Below are 12,296 nucleotides of genomic sequence, written 5' to 3'. Positions count from 1 at the left end.
TCTCATATCCGGTCGGGTTTAGGAAGGAGATAGCAAAAGCCGGCAATTGAATTACCGGCTTTTCTGCTATCTAGCTCTGTATGAAATATAAATATATATATATAGATATATATACTGTATATATATATATATATATATATATATATATATAGAGATATGTGTCTCACTGACATATATATATATATATATGTGTCAGTGAGACACATATCTATGTGTATATATATATATATGTGTGTGTGTGTGTGTGTAGACATTAATTTTATTTGTTCTATTCAAACATGTCAGTGTGATTTTACTGTACACTGCGCTGAATTGCCGGCGCATATTTCTCGCAAGTCACACTGATGGTCCGTGTGTAATCCGATTTTTTTCTCATCCCCATAGACTTTCATTGGCGATTCTCGGCCGAGATACAACGGATAATAGGAGCTGCCCCATAGATTAACATTGAGCCGAGTACTATGCGATTTTTTTTATCGCATTGCACTTGGCCGTATTATGGTCTAATGTGACTCCGGCCTAATAGTGGGTTTTTTTCTTGTCTGCTTTAGGCTACGTGCATATGTTTTTTTCAGGCGAATCCGCACAATAACTTGCCTAAAAAGCACCAAAGAAATTATCAAAAAAATAACATATACACTGCAATGTCAAAACTACTTGCTACTGTTAGGCCAGGGTCAGACTTGCGAGTGCAATGCAAGAAACTCACACATCAATACCCGGCACTGCCGCTGGCACTCGGGATCGGAGTGTGCGGCTGCATGTATTTCTATGAAGCTGAACGCTCCGGTCCCAAGTGTCGGGTATTGATGCGCGAGTTTCTTGCATTGCACTCACAAGTCTGACCCTGGCCTTGTGCTTAGTATTTTTGAGCTTTTTTTAACCACTTCATGCAAAGATGTGCAGCGGCTAAAAGAAGAGACTTGACCATTCTTCAGGCGGCTTCGAAGACACTCACTACGGTATATATAATTAAGAAAAAAAATAGGCAGGCACAAAAAGAGGCTTCAGGAAAAAACACTGTTGGTGTGTTTCTGAAATATCTTCTTTTAGCAAAACCTTGTGGGTACGCCAAAATCTAAAAGATGCTGTGTGCACTTTCCATATAGTGGCCCTCTAAGGTTCGTCCTACGTAGCAACATGTGCCACGCGACACTGAAACCACAACATTGGAAGTACCCATTCCCAGTAGTGTTCCGTTGCGACCTGCTGGTGTTGAATTTTCTGTCTCTGGTCACAAGTCACACATGACATACGTTCAGCTTGGCTGTTTTATTTACAGCAAGATCACATGTCTAAAAAAGTTGCATGACTGAAAATTACTGTCATGTGAAATGTGTCGCCCTAGCCTTAGACAGTGAAGTCTGCTATGATAAATTGTATGCACAAACATGCATAGGCCACAAGAAGCACAGAGCAGAACGAAACGGCCGTCGCCTACATGCACCAGCTTCCTCCTGCTGTATCCCAGCTGACACATTTTTTATACAAAATAGACATACAACATACTCATGGTGAGTGCCAATGTTTTTTCTTCCTTATTTTACCGGACTCTCTTTTCATGCTGAGCATCATCTGTCGTCATCTTTGCAGAGTGGTTGGTGTCATTTGTTGCACGTCTGGTTACATTGTTGCCGTTCTGTAGCTTTCATACACAAGATCTGCAACTGTCTGATTAATCTGAAGAAATCATATTCAGATGAATGGAACCAATTTTCAAATGCAGAAATTTCCTCCAGAAAATCTGCAACATGAAAATTTGCCTTTATACATCTGAATTTGTTGTTTCCGCACCTTGTGCATGAATTTCCTTAAAGTGTGCTGCAACAATGTGCCGCTTGGGAGTGTACCCTTACCCTCGCAGCATTGCTTTCTGCTAAACGTCCAGTTCATGTTTGAAAAACAAGTCTCACTACATGCTATCTCTAAAAAAATGTGCTCACCTGAAACCATAGCTACAGTGCGCAATCTAGACAACACCAACAATGGCTGGCGGCGTATATAGAATCTCAGCCACTTGAGAACAATATTCTTTTTATCGCCATCAAGAAGTAGTTCCATACTGGTTCATCTTTTTGTGAAAGTTGCCTAAGGCTTCCTTCACACTTCCGTCTGTAGTCAGCCATCACAAAGCGTTGGCACGACGTACTGACGGTCGTTTGGGAAATAGTGGCAGCGGATGCAGTGCTTCAACGGTCCGCTGTCCGGAATGATAAAGTCTAAAATCCCAGGGAGGAGAGAGATTTCCTGCCGGGCATGCGCAGTAGGAAACATAGGATCCAACGTACAGAAAAACGTTCCCTTGACCGACGTATCACGACGTGTGGAGGAAGACGGAAATGTGAAAGAAGCGTAAGTGAGTGGTTTACCTATTTATGGATCTTTCCAATAAATGAAATAGCACTAAAGTCAGAAACATTTGCTCAGTAGTATATATAAAAAAACATCTAGCAGGCTATTCATGAACAAGTTGATCTTCATGTTCTTCTTTTTCAGCTGCCAATTCTGCTTTTAATCTCTTATAGTCCGTATGAAAAAAGATGATAAATATGCAGGTTCCAATGCTGCAAATCCCCGCCATTACTAATGTTGCAACTGTTGAAAAAAAAATGCAAGTAATTAAAGAGCAAGACAAAATTTAATGGTGATAAAACATTGCAGTATCATAGCTAAAAGGGATCTTCCTATTATGACATTCCAATTGACATGCCACTATAGGCATTGCCCACTGCATCCTTTTATGTCCGAAACAGGTGCATTATGGCACTAGGGCAAAGAAGACCATATACTCCCGCTGTTTGGAATGACTGTGAAGGCTGAAGCCAATGTGTGATGCACCCCAGCAGATTAGTATGTGTTAGGCTATGTGCACACGATGCAGATTTGCTGCGGATCCGCAGCGGATTTTTCCGTGCAGAAATGCTGCAGATCCGCACTGTGATGTACAGTATGTTATTCAATGGAAAAAAAAATCTGTGCGGAAAAATCAGTGCGGAATTGCTGCGGATTAAAAAGAAGTGCATGTCACTTCTTTTGTGTGGATCTGCAGCGTTTCTGCACCCCTCCATGTTAAAATTCCGCAGTGGCAAAAACCGCACAAAATCCGCAGCAATTCCGCATAAAAACCGCACAAAATCCGCATAAAAACCCCGGCAAATCCGCAGCTGTGGATTCTGCCAGGAGATGCGAATTTTGTGCAGAAAATTCTGCACCTCTTTTCTTACGTGTGCACATAGCCTTTTTTTTTTGTAACAGCCCCATGAGATAATATAGTTTAAAAAAGATCAGAATGGTAGCGGATTTTTACAGATAGATTGATATTATTCCTAGGAAACTGTCTGTGAAGGTGTACATGTTTTAATGTAGTTGTATGAAAATGGAAGGCACACTGACATCACACAGATGTAAAAAAGGGACACATGCATGGCACATTGATGAAAAACTGATGAAAATTAGAAAAAAATTGTCCAAGTTTTCTGGATGAAACTCGGAAGATTTTTCATATACTTGTCTGCAGGCACCTTAAGGGCAGGTGCACACGACTGTTCTCTCTCCATCTGAGAGTCCAATTTTTCTGATCAGAGATTGATCAGAGTGGGATACATTTTTCTCTTAGGTTGATAAAAAAAAAGTTTCTCCACCTTCTCCATTATGTCAGTCCATGAAAATTGGAAAACACTTGGATGTCATCTGAGTGCGGTCAAATGTTCTTCACGGACCCATAGACTTTTATTGTCGATTTAGCTCCGACACTCAGATCAAAATCAGACATGCAACCGATTTCTTCCTCAGATGACCCCAATCCGAGGAAAAAGTCAAACATGTGCACAACCCTATAAAATAACATGGGCACGAGTGCTGTCCATGAAAATCGACGATAGCACTCAACTGATATAATTAGTCATGTGCACGAGTCCTAAGACTGAGTTTAGATGGCCATTCTAAAACTAGGGCCAGTCACCATAGCAAATTGCCCCAACATGACTGGCTCAGAGTGCAGGAGCTGCCAGGTGTCATGGCCGTCCTTACCTATGTGCGACCAGTGAGGTCGCACAGGGCAGGGCGCCAACCGACAGACACCAGAGGGTGCACCGCAGGGAGACAGCAACTCACTGTCACTTGCTGCGACTGCTCCACTTCAATGAGCGTCTGCCGCGCTTCCCACTCTGTTACTCTGCCTGCCGGAGAGTGTGGGGCAGGAAAAGCATCCTCACTTATTTGATGGGCCCCTGCTGTCCAGCTCCAGGTTCAGCCTGTGACAGTCTGTTACTAGTGACAGGCAGGCTATGATGTGAGTAACAGGGTGCACCACACTGCACCACACTGCTGAGGATCTGTTTATACCAAGGAAGGTGACGGGCACAAGGGGGAATTCTTTGCGTCTGGAGGAGAGAAGGTTTTTCCACCAACATAGAAGAGGATTCTTTACTGTTAGGGCAGTGAGAATCTGGAATTGCTTGCCTGAGGAGGTGGTGATGGCGAACTCAGTCGAGGGGTTCAAGAGAGGCCTGGATGTCTTCCTGGAGCAGAACAATATTGTATCATACAATTATTAGGTTCTGTAGAAGGACGTAGATCTGGGGATTTATTATGATGGAATATAGGCTGAACTGGATGGACAAATGTCTTTTTTCGGCCTTACTAACTATGTTACTATGTTACTATGTTATGTAAATAGTGTGTAAGGTCACTCAGCAGGGGCACTGGTGGGAGAGGATGAGTAACATGATGGGGTATATGGAGGGGGCTACATTACTGCCCAAGTAACAAACAAATATATTTGTGCAGTTGTTACTAAGGAGAAAATAACTGCATTTGCTTGCAATGGGGACAGAGGGGTATTTTATTTCAGGGGGAGCATGTTTCTCGAGTTGATGGGCTTCATTTTACTGGAAGGGGAGTTTTATGTATGAATCACAGATAGGTGCCACATAGCAGTATAAATCGCATATATCCATTGTTGTAAGATGACATGCCCCTTAAATGAATTATTAAATTAACACTCTTTTCATTAACCCCTTCATGACCCAGCCTATTTTGACCTTAAAGACCTTGCCGTTTTTTGCAATTCTGACCAGTGTCCCTTTATGAGGTAATAACTCAGGAACGCTTCAACGGATCCTAGCGGTTCTGAGATTGTTTTTTCGTGACATATTGGGCTTCATGTTAGTGGTAAATTTAGGTCAATAAATTTTGCGTTTATTTGTGATAAAAACGGAAATTTGGCGAAAATTTTGAAAATTTCGCAATTTTCACATTTTGAATTTTTATTCTGTTAAACCAGAGAGATATGTGACACAAAATAGTTAATAAATAACATTTCCCACATGTTTACTTTACATCAGCACAATTTTGGAAATAAAATTTTTTTTTGTTAGGAAGTTATAAGGGTTAAAATTTGACCAGCGATTTGTCATTTTTACAACGAAATTGACAAAACCATTTTTTTTAGGGACCACCTCACATTTGAAGTCAGTTTGAGGGGTCTATATGGCTGAAAATACCCAAAAGTGACACCATTCTAAAAACTGCACCCCTCAAGGTACTCAAAACCACATTCAAGAAGTTTATTAACCCTTCAGGTGCTTCACAGCAGCAGAAGCAACATGGAAGGAAAAAATGAACATTTAACTTTTTAGTCACAAAAATTATCTTTTAGCAACAATTTTTTTATTTTCCCAATGGTAAATGGAGAAACTGAACCACGAAAGTTGTTGTCCAATTTGTCCTGAGTACGCTGATACCTCATATGTGGGGGTAAACCACTGTTTGGGCGCACGGCAGGGCTTGGAAGGGAAGGAGCGCCATTTGACTTTTTGAATCAAAAATTGGCTCCACTCTTTAGCGGACACCATGTCACGTTTGGAGAGCCCCCGTGTGCCTAAAAATTGGAGCTCCCCCACAAGTGACCCCATTTTGGAAACTAGACGCCCCAAGAAACTTATCTAGATGCATAGTGAGCACTTTGAACCCCCAGGTGCTTCACAAATTAATCCGTAAAAATGAAAAAGTACTTTTTTTTCACAAAAAAATTCTTTTAGCCTCAATTTTTTCATTTTCACATGGGCAACAGGATAAAATGGATCCTAAAATGTGTTGGGCAATTTCTCCTGAGTACACCAATACCTCACATGTGGGGGTAAACCACTGTTTGGGCACATGCTAAGGCTCGGAAGGGAAGAAGCGCCATTTGACTTTTTGAATGAAAAATTATTTCCATCGTTAGCGGACACCATGTCGCGTTTGGAGAGCTCCTGTGTGCCTAAACATTGGCGCTCCCCCACAAGTGACCCCATTTTGGAAACTAGACCCCCCAAGGAACTTATTTAGATGCCTAGTGAGCACTTTAAACCCTCAGGTGCTTCACAAATTGATCTGTAAAAATGAAAAAGTACTTTTTTTTCACAAAAAAATTCTTTTCGCCTCAATTTTTTCATTTTCACATGGGCAGTAGGGTAAAATGGATCATAAAATTTGTTGGGCAATTTCTCCCGAGTACGTCGATACCTCATATGTGGGGGTAAACCACTGTTTGGGCACACGGCAGGGCTCGGAAGGGAAGGCGCGCCATTTGACTTTTTGAATGGAAAATTAGCTCCAATTGTTAGCGGACACCATGTCGCGTTTGGAGAGCCCCTGTGTGCCTAAACATTGGAGCTCCCCCACAAGTGACACCATTTTGGAAACTAGACCCCCCAAGGAACTTATCTAGATGCATATTGAGCACTTTAAACCCCCAGGTGCTTCACAGAAGTTTATAACGCAGAGCCATGAAAATAAAAAATAATTTTTCTTTCCTCAAAAATGATTTTTTAGCCTGGAATTTCCTATTTTGCCAAGGATAATAGGAGAAATTGGACCCCAAATATTGTTGTCCTGTTTGTCCTGAGTACGCAGATACCCAATATGTGGGGGTAAACCACTGTTTGGGCGCACGGCAGGGCTCGGAAGGGATGGCACGCCATTTGGCTTTTTAAATGGAAAATTAGCTCCAATCATTAGCGGACACCATGTCACGTTTGGAGAGCCCCTGTGTGCCTAAACATTGGAGATCCCCCAGAAATGACACCATTTTGGAAACTAGACCCCCAAAGGAACTAATCTAGATGTGTGGTGAGGACTTTGAACCCCCAAGTGCTTCACAGAAGTTTATAACGCAGAGCCATGAAAAAAAAAAAAAAATTATTTTGTCAAAAATGATCTTTTAGCCCAGAATTTTTTATTTTCCCAAGGGTTACAGAAGAAACTGGACCCCAAAAGTTGTTGTCCAGTTTCTCCTGAGTACGCTGATACCCCATGAGTGGGGGTAAACCACTGTTTGGGCACATGCCGAGGCTCGGAAGTGAAGTAGTGACGTTTTGAAATGCAGACTTTGATGGAATGCTCTGCGGGCGTCACGTTGCGTTTGCAGAGCCCCTGATGTGCCTAAACAGTAGAAACCCCCCACAAGTGACCCCATTTTGGAAACTAGACCCCGAAAGGAACTTATCTAGATGTGTGGTGAGCACTTTGAACCCCCAAGTGCTTCATAGAAGTTTATAATGCAGAGCCGTGAAAATAATAAATACGTTTTCTTTCCTCAAAAATAATTATTTGGCCCAGAATTTTTTATTTTCCCAAGGGTTACAGGAGAAATTGGACCCCAAAAGTTGTTGTCCAGTTTCTCCTGAGTACGCTGATACCCCATGAGTGGGGGTAAACCACTGTTTGGGCACACGTCGGGGCTCAGAAGGGAAGTAGTGACTTTTGAAATGCAGACTTTGATGGAATGGTCTGCGGGTGTCACGTTGCGTTTGCAGAGCCCCTGGTGTGCCTAAACAGTAGAAACCCCCACAAGTGACCCCATTTTAGAAATTAGACCCCCCAAGGAACTTATCTAGATATGTGGTGAGCACTTTGAACCCCCAAGTGCTTCACAGATGTTTACAACGCAGAGCCGTGAAAATAAAAAATCATTTTTCTTTCCTCAAAAATTATGTTTTAGCAAGCATTTTTTTTGATTCACAAGGGTAACAGGAGAAATTGGACCCCAGTAATTGTTGCGCAGTTTGTCCTGAGTATGCTGGTACCCCATATGTGGGGGTAAACCACTGTTTGGGCACACGTCAGGGCTCGGAAGTGAGGGAGCACCATTTGACTTTTTGAATACGAGATTGGCTGGAATCAATGGTGGCGCCATGTTGCGTTTGGAGACCCCTGATGTGCCTAAACAGTGGTAACCCCTCAATTCTACCTCCAACACTAACCCCAACACACCCCTAACCCTAATCCCAACTGTAGCCATAACCCTAAACACAACCCTAACCGCAACACACCCCTAACCACAACCCTAACCCCAACACACCCCTAACCATAACCACAACCCTAATTCCAACCCTAACCCTAAGGCTATGTGCCCACGTTGCGGATTCGTGTGAGATATTTTCGCACCATTTTTGAAAAATCCACGGGTAAAAGGCACTGCGTTTTACCTGCGGATTTTCCGCGGATTTCCAGTGTTTTTTGTGCGGATTTCACCTGCGGATTCCTATTGAGGAACAGGTGTAAAACGCTGCGGAATCCGCACAAAGAATTGACATGCTGCGGAAAATACAACGCAGCGTTTCCGCGCGGTATTTTCCGCACCATGGGCACAGCGGATTTGGTTTTTCATATGTTTACATGGTACTGTAAACCTGATTGAACACTGCTGCGGATCCGCAGCCAAATCCGCACCGTGTGCACATAGCCTAATTCTAAAGGTATGTGCACACGCTGCGGAAAACGCTGCGGATCCGCAGCAGTTTCCCATGAGTTTACAGTTCAATGTAAACCTACGGGAAACAAAAATCGCTGTGCCCATACTGCGGAAAAACTGCACGGAAACGCAGCGGTTTACATTCCGCAGCATGTCACTTCTTTGTGCGGATTCCGCAGCGGTTTTACAACTGCTCAAATAGAAAATCGCAGTTGTAAAACCGCAGTGAAATGCGCAGAAAAACCGCGGTAAATCCGCCATAAATCCGCAGCGGTTTAGCACTGCGGATTTATCAAATCCGCAGCGGAAAAATCCGCAGAGGACCAGAATACGTGTGCACATACCGAAACCCTAACCCTAGCCCTAACCCTAACCCTACCCCTAACCCTAACCCTACCCCTAGCCCTAACCCTAACCCTAGCCCTAACCCTAGCCCTACCCCTACCCCTAACCCTACCCCTAACCCTACCCCTAACCCTAACCCTATTCTAACATTAGTGGAAAAAAAAAAATTTCTTTATTTTTTTATTGTCCCTACCTATGGGGGTGACAAAGGGGGGGGGGGGTCATTTATTATTTTTTTTATTTTGATCACTGAGATATAATCTATCTCAGTGATCAAAATGCACTTTGGAACGAATCTGCCGGCCGGCAGATTCGGCGGGCGCACTGCGCATGCGCCCGCCATTTTGGAAGATGGCGGCGCCCAGGGAGAAGACGGACGGGACCCCGGCTGGATCGGTAAGTATGATGGGGTGGGGGGGGAGCACGGGGGGGGATCGGAGCACGGGGGGGGGGAATCGGAGTGCGGGAGGGGTGGAACGGAGCACGGGGGGCGTGGAACGGAGCACGGGGGGGCTGGAATGGAGCACGGGGGGGTGGAACGGAGCACCGGGGGGGGTGGATCGGAGTGCAGGGGGGGTGATTGGAGCACGGGGGGGTGATTGGAGCACGGGGGGAGCGGACAAGAGCACGGGGGGGAGCGGAGCACTGGACGGAGGGGAGCCGGAGCAGTGTACCGGCCAGATCGGAGGGCTGGGGGGGCGATCGGTGGGGTGGGGTGGGGGCACACTAGTATTTCCAGCCATGGCCGATGATATTTCAGCATCGGCCATGGCTGGATTGTAATATTTCACCCGTTATAATGGGTGAAATATTACAAATCGCTCTGATTGGCAGTTTCACTTTCAACAGCCAATCAGAGCGATCGTAGCCACGAGGGGGTGAAGCCACCCCCCCTGGACTAAACTACCACTCCCCCTGTCCCTGCAGATCGGGTGAAATGGGAGTTAACCCTTTCACCCGATCTGCAGGGACGCGATCTTTCCATGACGCCGCATAGGCGTCATGGGTCGGAATGGCACCGACTTTCATGACGCCTACGTGGCGTCATGGGTCGGGAAGGGGTTAATTAACACTTTTTTCTATACTGATGATCATTTTGGTGATATACTCCTGTACTGATGGTGGTTCTGGTCATAGTGTTCTATACTGATGCTGGTTGTGGTGATGTAGTCATATATTGATAGTGGCTCTGGTGATATATGCATGTACTGATGGTGGCTCTGGTGATGTAGTCATGTACTGATGCTAGTTCTGGTGATGTATGCATGTACTTATTGTGGTTCTGGTGAAGTAGTCACATACTGATGGTGATTTTGGTGATGTATTTATGTACTGATGGTGGTTCTGCTAATGTATTCATATAATGATGAGTGAGTCTGGCAATATATTCCTGACCTAATGGTGTTTCTGATGATGTATTCATTTATTCATGGTAGTCCTGATGATGTATTCCAGTTCTGATGGTGGTTCTGTTGCTGTATTCCTGTACTGATGGTGGTTCTGGTGCTGTATTCCTGTACTGATGGTGGTTCTGGTGCTGTATTCCTGTACTGATGGTAGTTCTGGTGATGTATTGCTCTGGTTTTTAGAACTACAATCAGCTGAACCTTTTAGTCTTATGTGTAAGGAGGTCTCCAAACTCTAATGCAAAAGATGATGTTGGGTGAGAATGTTGAAACTCTATTGGCAGCTGATCTATCCTAGATAACAGAGGAGTGCTTGGCTAGGCTGAATGTTTCTGAGTGAGCGGATGTCAGGGGAGAAAGCTGTATGGAAAGCTTAAAGGGTTTTTTTGTTTTCAGAAAAGTTGTGTCCCCAGTTGCAGTTCATTGTAAAAAAAAAAAAAAAAAAACAACTTGGAAAAAATGCTACTTATTCCACAGGTCCAGCTATAAGTCTCTACCACTGGTCCAATGTATGTTGTGTGCAGTGCTGTCATCACTTTGGTAGTGCTGCAGCCAATCGATGAGCTCATTACCTCATGCCAGCAAAATGGGCAGAGCTGCTGTGCTCACTGATTGGGGGCAGTGCTGTCGTGATGTTAGTGCTGCAGACAACAGACACCGGAGTAGGGGCAAAACCTCAGTGTTGGAACTGGGGAGGGTGCGTAAGCCACATTGTTTGTTTATTTTTTACAATAAATTGCGCCTGGGGACACAACTTCCTGAAAACGGAAAGCCCATTTAAGCTCCCCATACAAATTAGAAGTCCAATTTTTTTACATGTGAGAAAAAATTACCACTTTTTTTATCAGTTGCGACACTGTTTGTTTTTCTCATGTGGAACCAACAAAATGTAAATTTTGGAATCTTCAACTACCTATTAGGGTATGTTCATACTGGACTTTGCTGCTTTTTTTCTGCAGCAAAACCTGATTTCTTGGCAGGAAAGAAGCTGTTGCAAAAAAGCATGTTTTGGTGCATTTTTTTCATGCGTTTTTGGAGCTAACTTGTGTCTCTTTGTGCATGCTAATAAAGTTGAGCACCCCCAGAGTAAAAATAACTACAGTGAGTAGAGAAAGTATTCAGACCCCTTTAAATTTTTCACTCTTTGTTTCATTGCAGCCATTTGGTAAATTCAAAAAAGTTCTTCTTTTTTTTCTCATTAATGTACACTCCACCCCATCTTGACCGAAACCCCCCAGAAATGTAGAAATTTTTACTAATTTATTAGAAAGAAAATTGACATATCACATGGTCATAAGTATTCACACCATTTGCTCAGTACTGAGCAGAAGCACCCTTTTGAGCTAGTACAGCCATGAGTCTTCTTGGGAATGATGCAACAAATTTTTCACACCTGGATTTGGGGATCCTCTGCCATTCTTCCTTGCAGATCCTCTCCAGTTCCATCAGGTTGGATGGTGAACGTTGGTGGACAGCCATTTTCAGGTCTCTCCAGAGATGCTCAATTGGGTTTAGGTCAGGGCTCTGGCTGGGTCAGTCAAGAATAGTCACAGAGTTGTTCTGAAGCCACTCCTTTGTTATTTTAGCTGTGTGCTTGGGGTCATTGTCTTATTGGAAGGTGAACCTTCATCGAAGCCTGAGGTCCAGAGCACAAAGGAAGAGGTTTTCATCCAGAATATCTCTGTACTTGGCCGCATTCATGTTTCCTTCAATGACAACCAGTCGTCCTGTCCTTGCAGCTAAAAAACACCCCTTTACCATGATGCTGCTACCACCATGTTTCACTATTGGGATTGTATTGGGCAGGT

At 43.9% G+C, this 12,296-nt stretch overlaps 1 protein-coding gene across 2 annotated transcripts in view; it reads right to left on the bottom strand.

Moving 5' to 3' along the window:
- Positions 1-549: 549 nt before the first annotated feature.
- SLC49A3 (solute carrier family 49 member 3) overlaps positions 550-12,296 on the bottom strand; it is a 99,331-nt gene continuing 87,584 nt past the window's right edge. The window contains exon 10 of one of the 2 annotated variants that reach the window (XM_069767665.1): positions 550-2,595. In XM_069767665.1, coding sequence (XP_069623766.1) covers positions 2,456-2,595 — 140 coding nt within the window. In that variant the 3' untranslated portion in view covers positions 550-2,455. The remainder of the gene's footprint in view (positions 2,596-12,296) is intronic. The other variant, XM_069767666.1, reaches the window with a different exon arrangement.

Source organism: Ranitomeya imitator, chromosome 1 (genome assembly GCF_032444005.1).
Source record: "Ranitomeya imitator isolate aRanImi1 chromosome 1, aRanImi1.pri, whole genome shotgun sequence".
In the NCBI taxonomy this organism is placed as follows: domain Eukaryota; kingdom Metazoa; phylum Chordata; class Amphibia; order Anura; family Dendrobatidae; genus Ranitomeya; species Ranitomeya imitator.
This window is presented reverse-complemented; position numbering and strand designations above follow the sequence as displayed.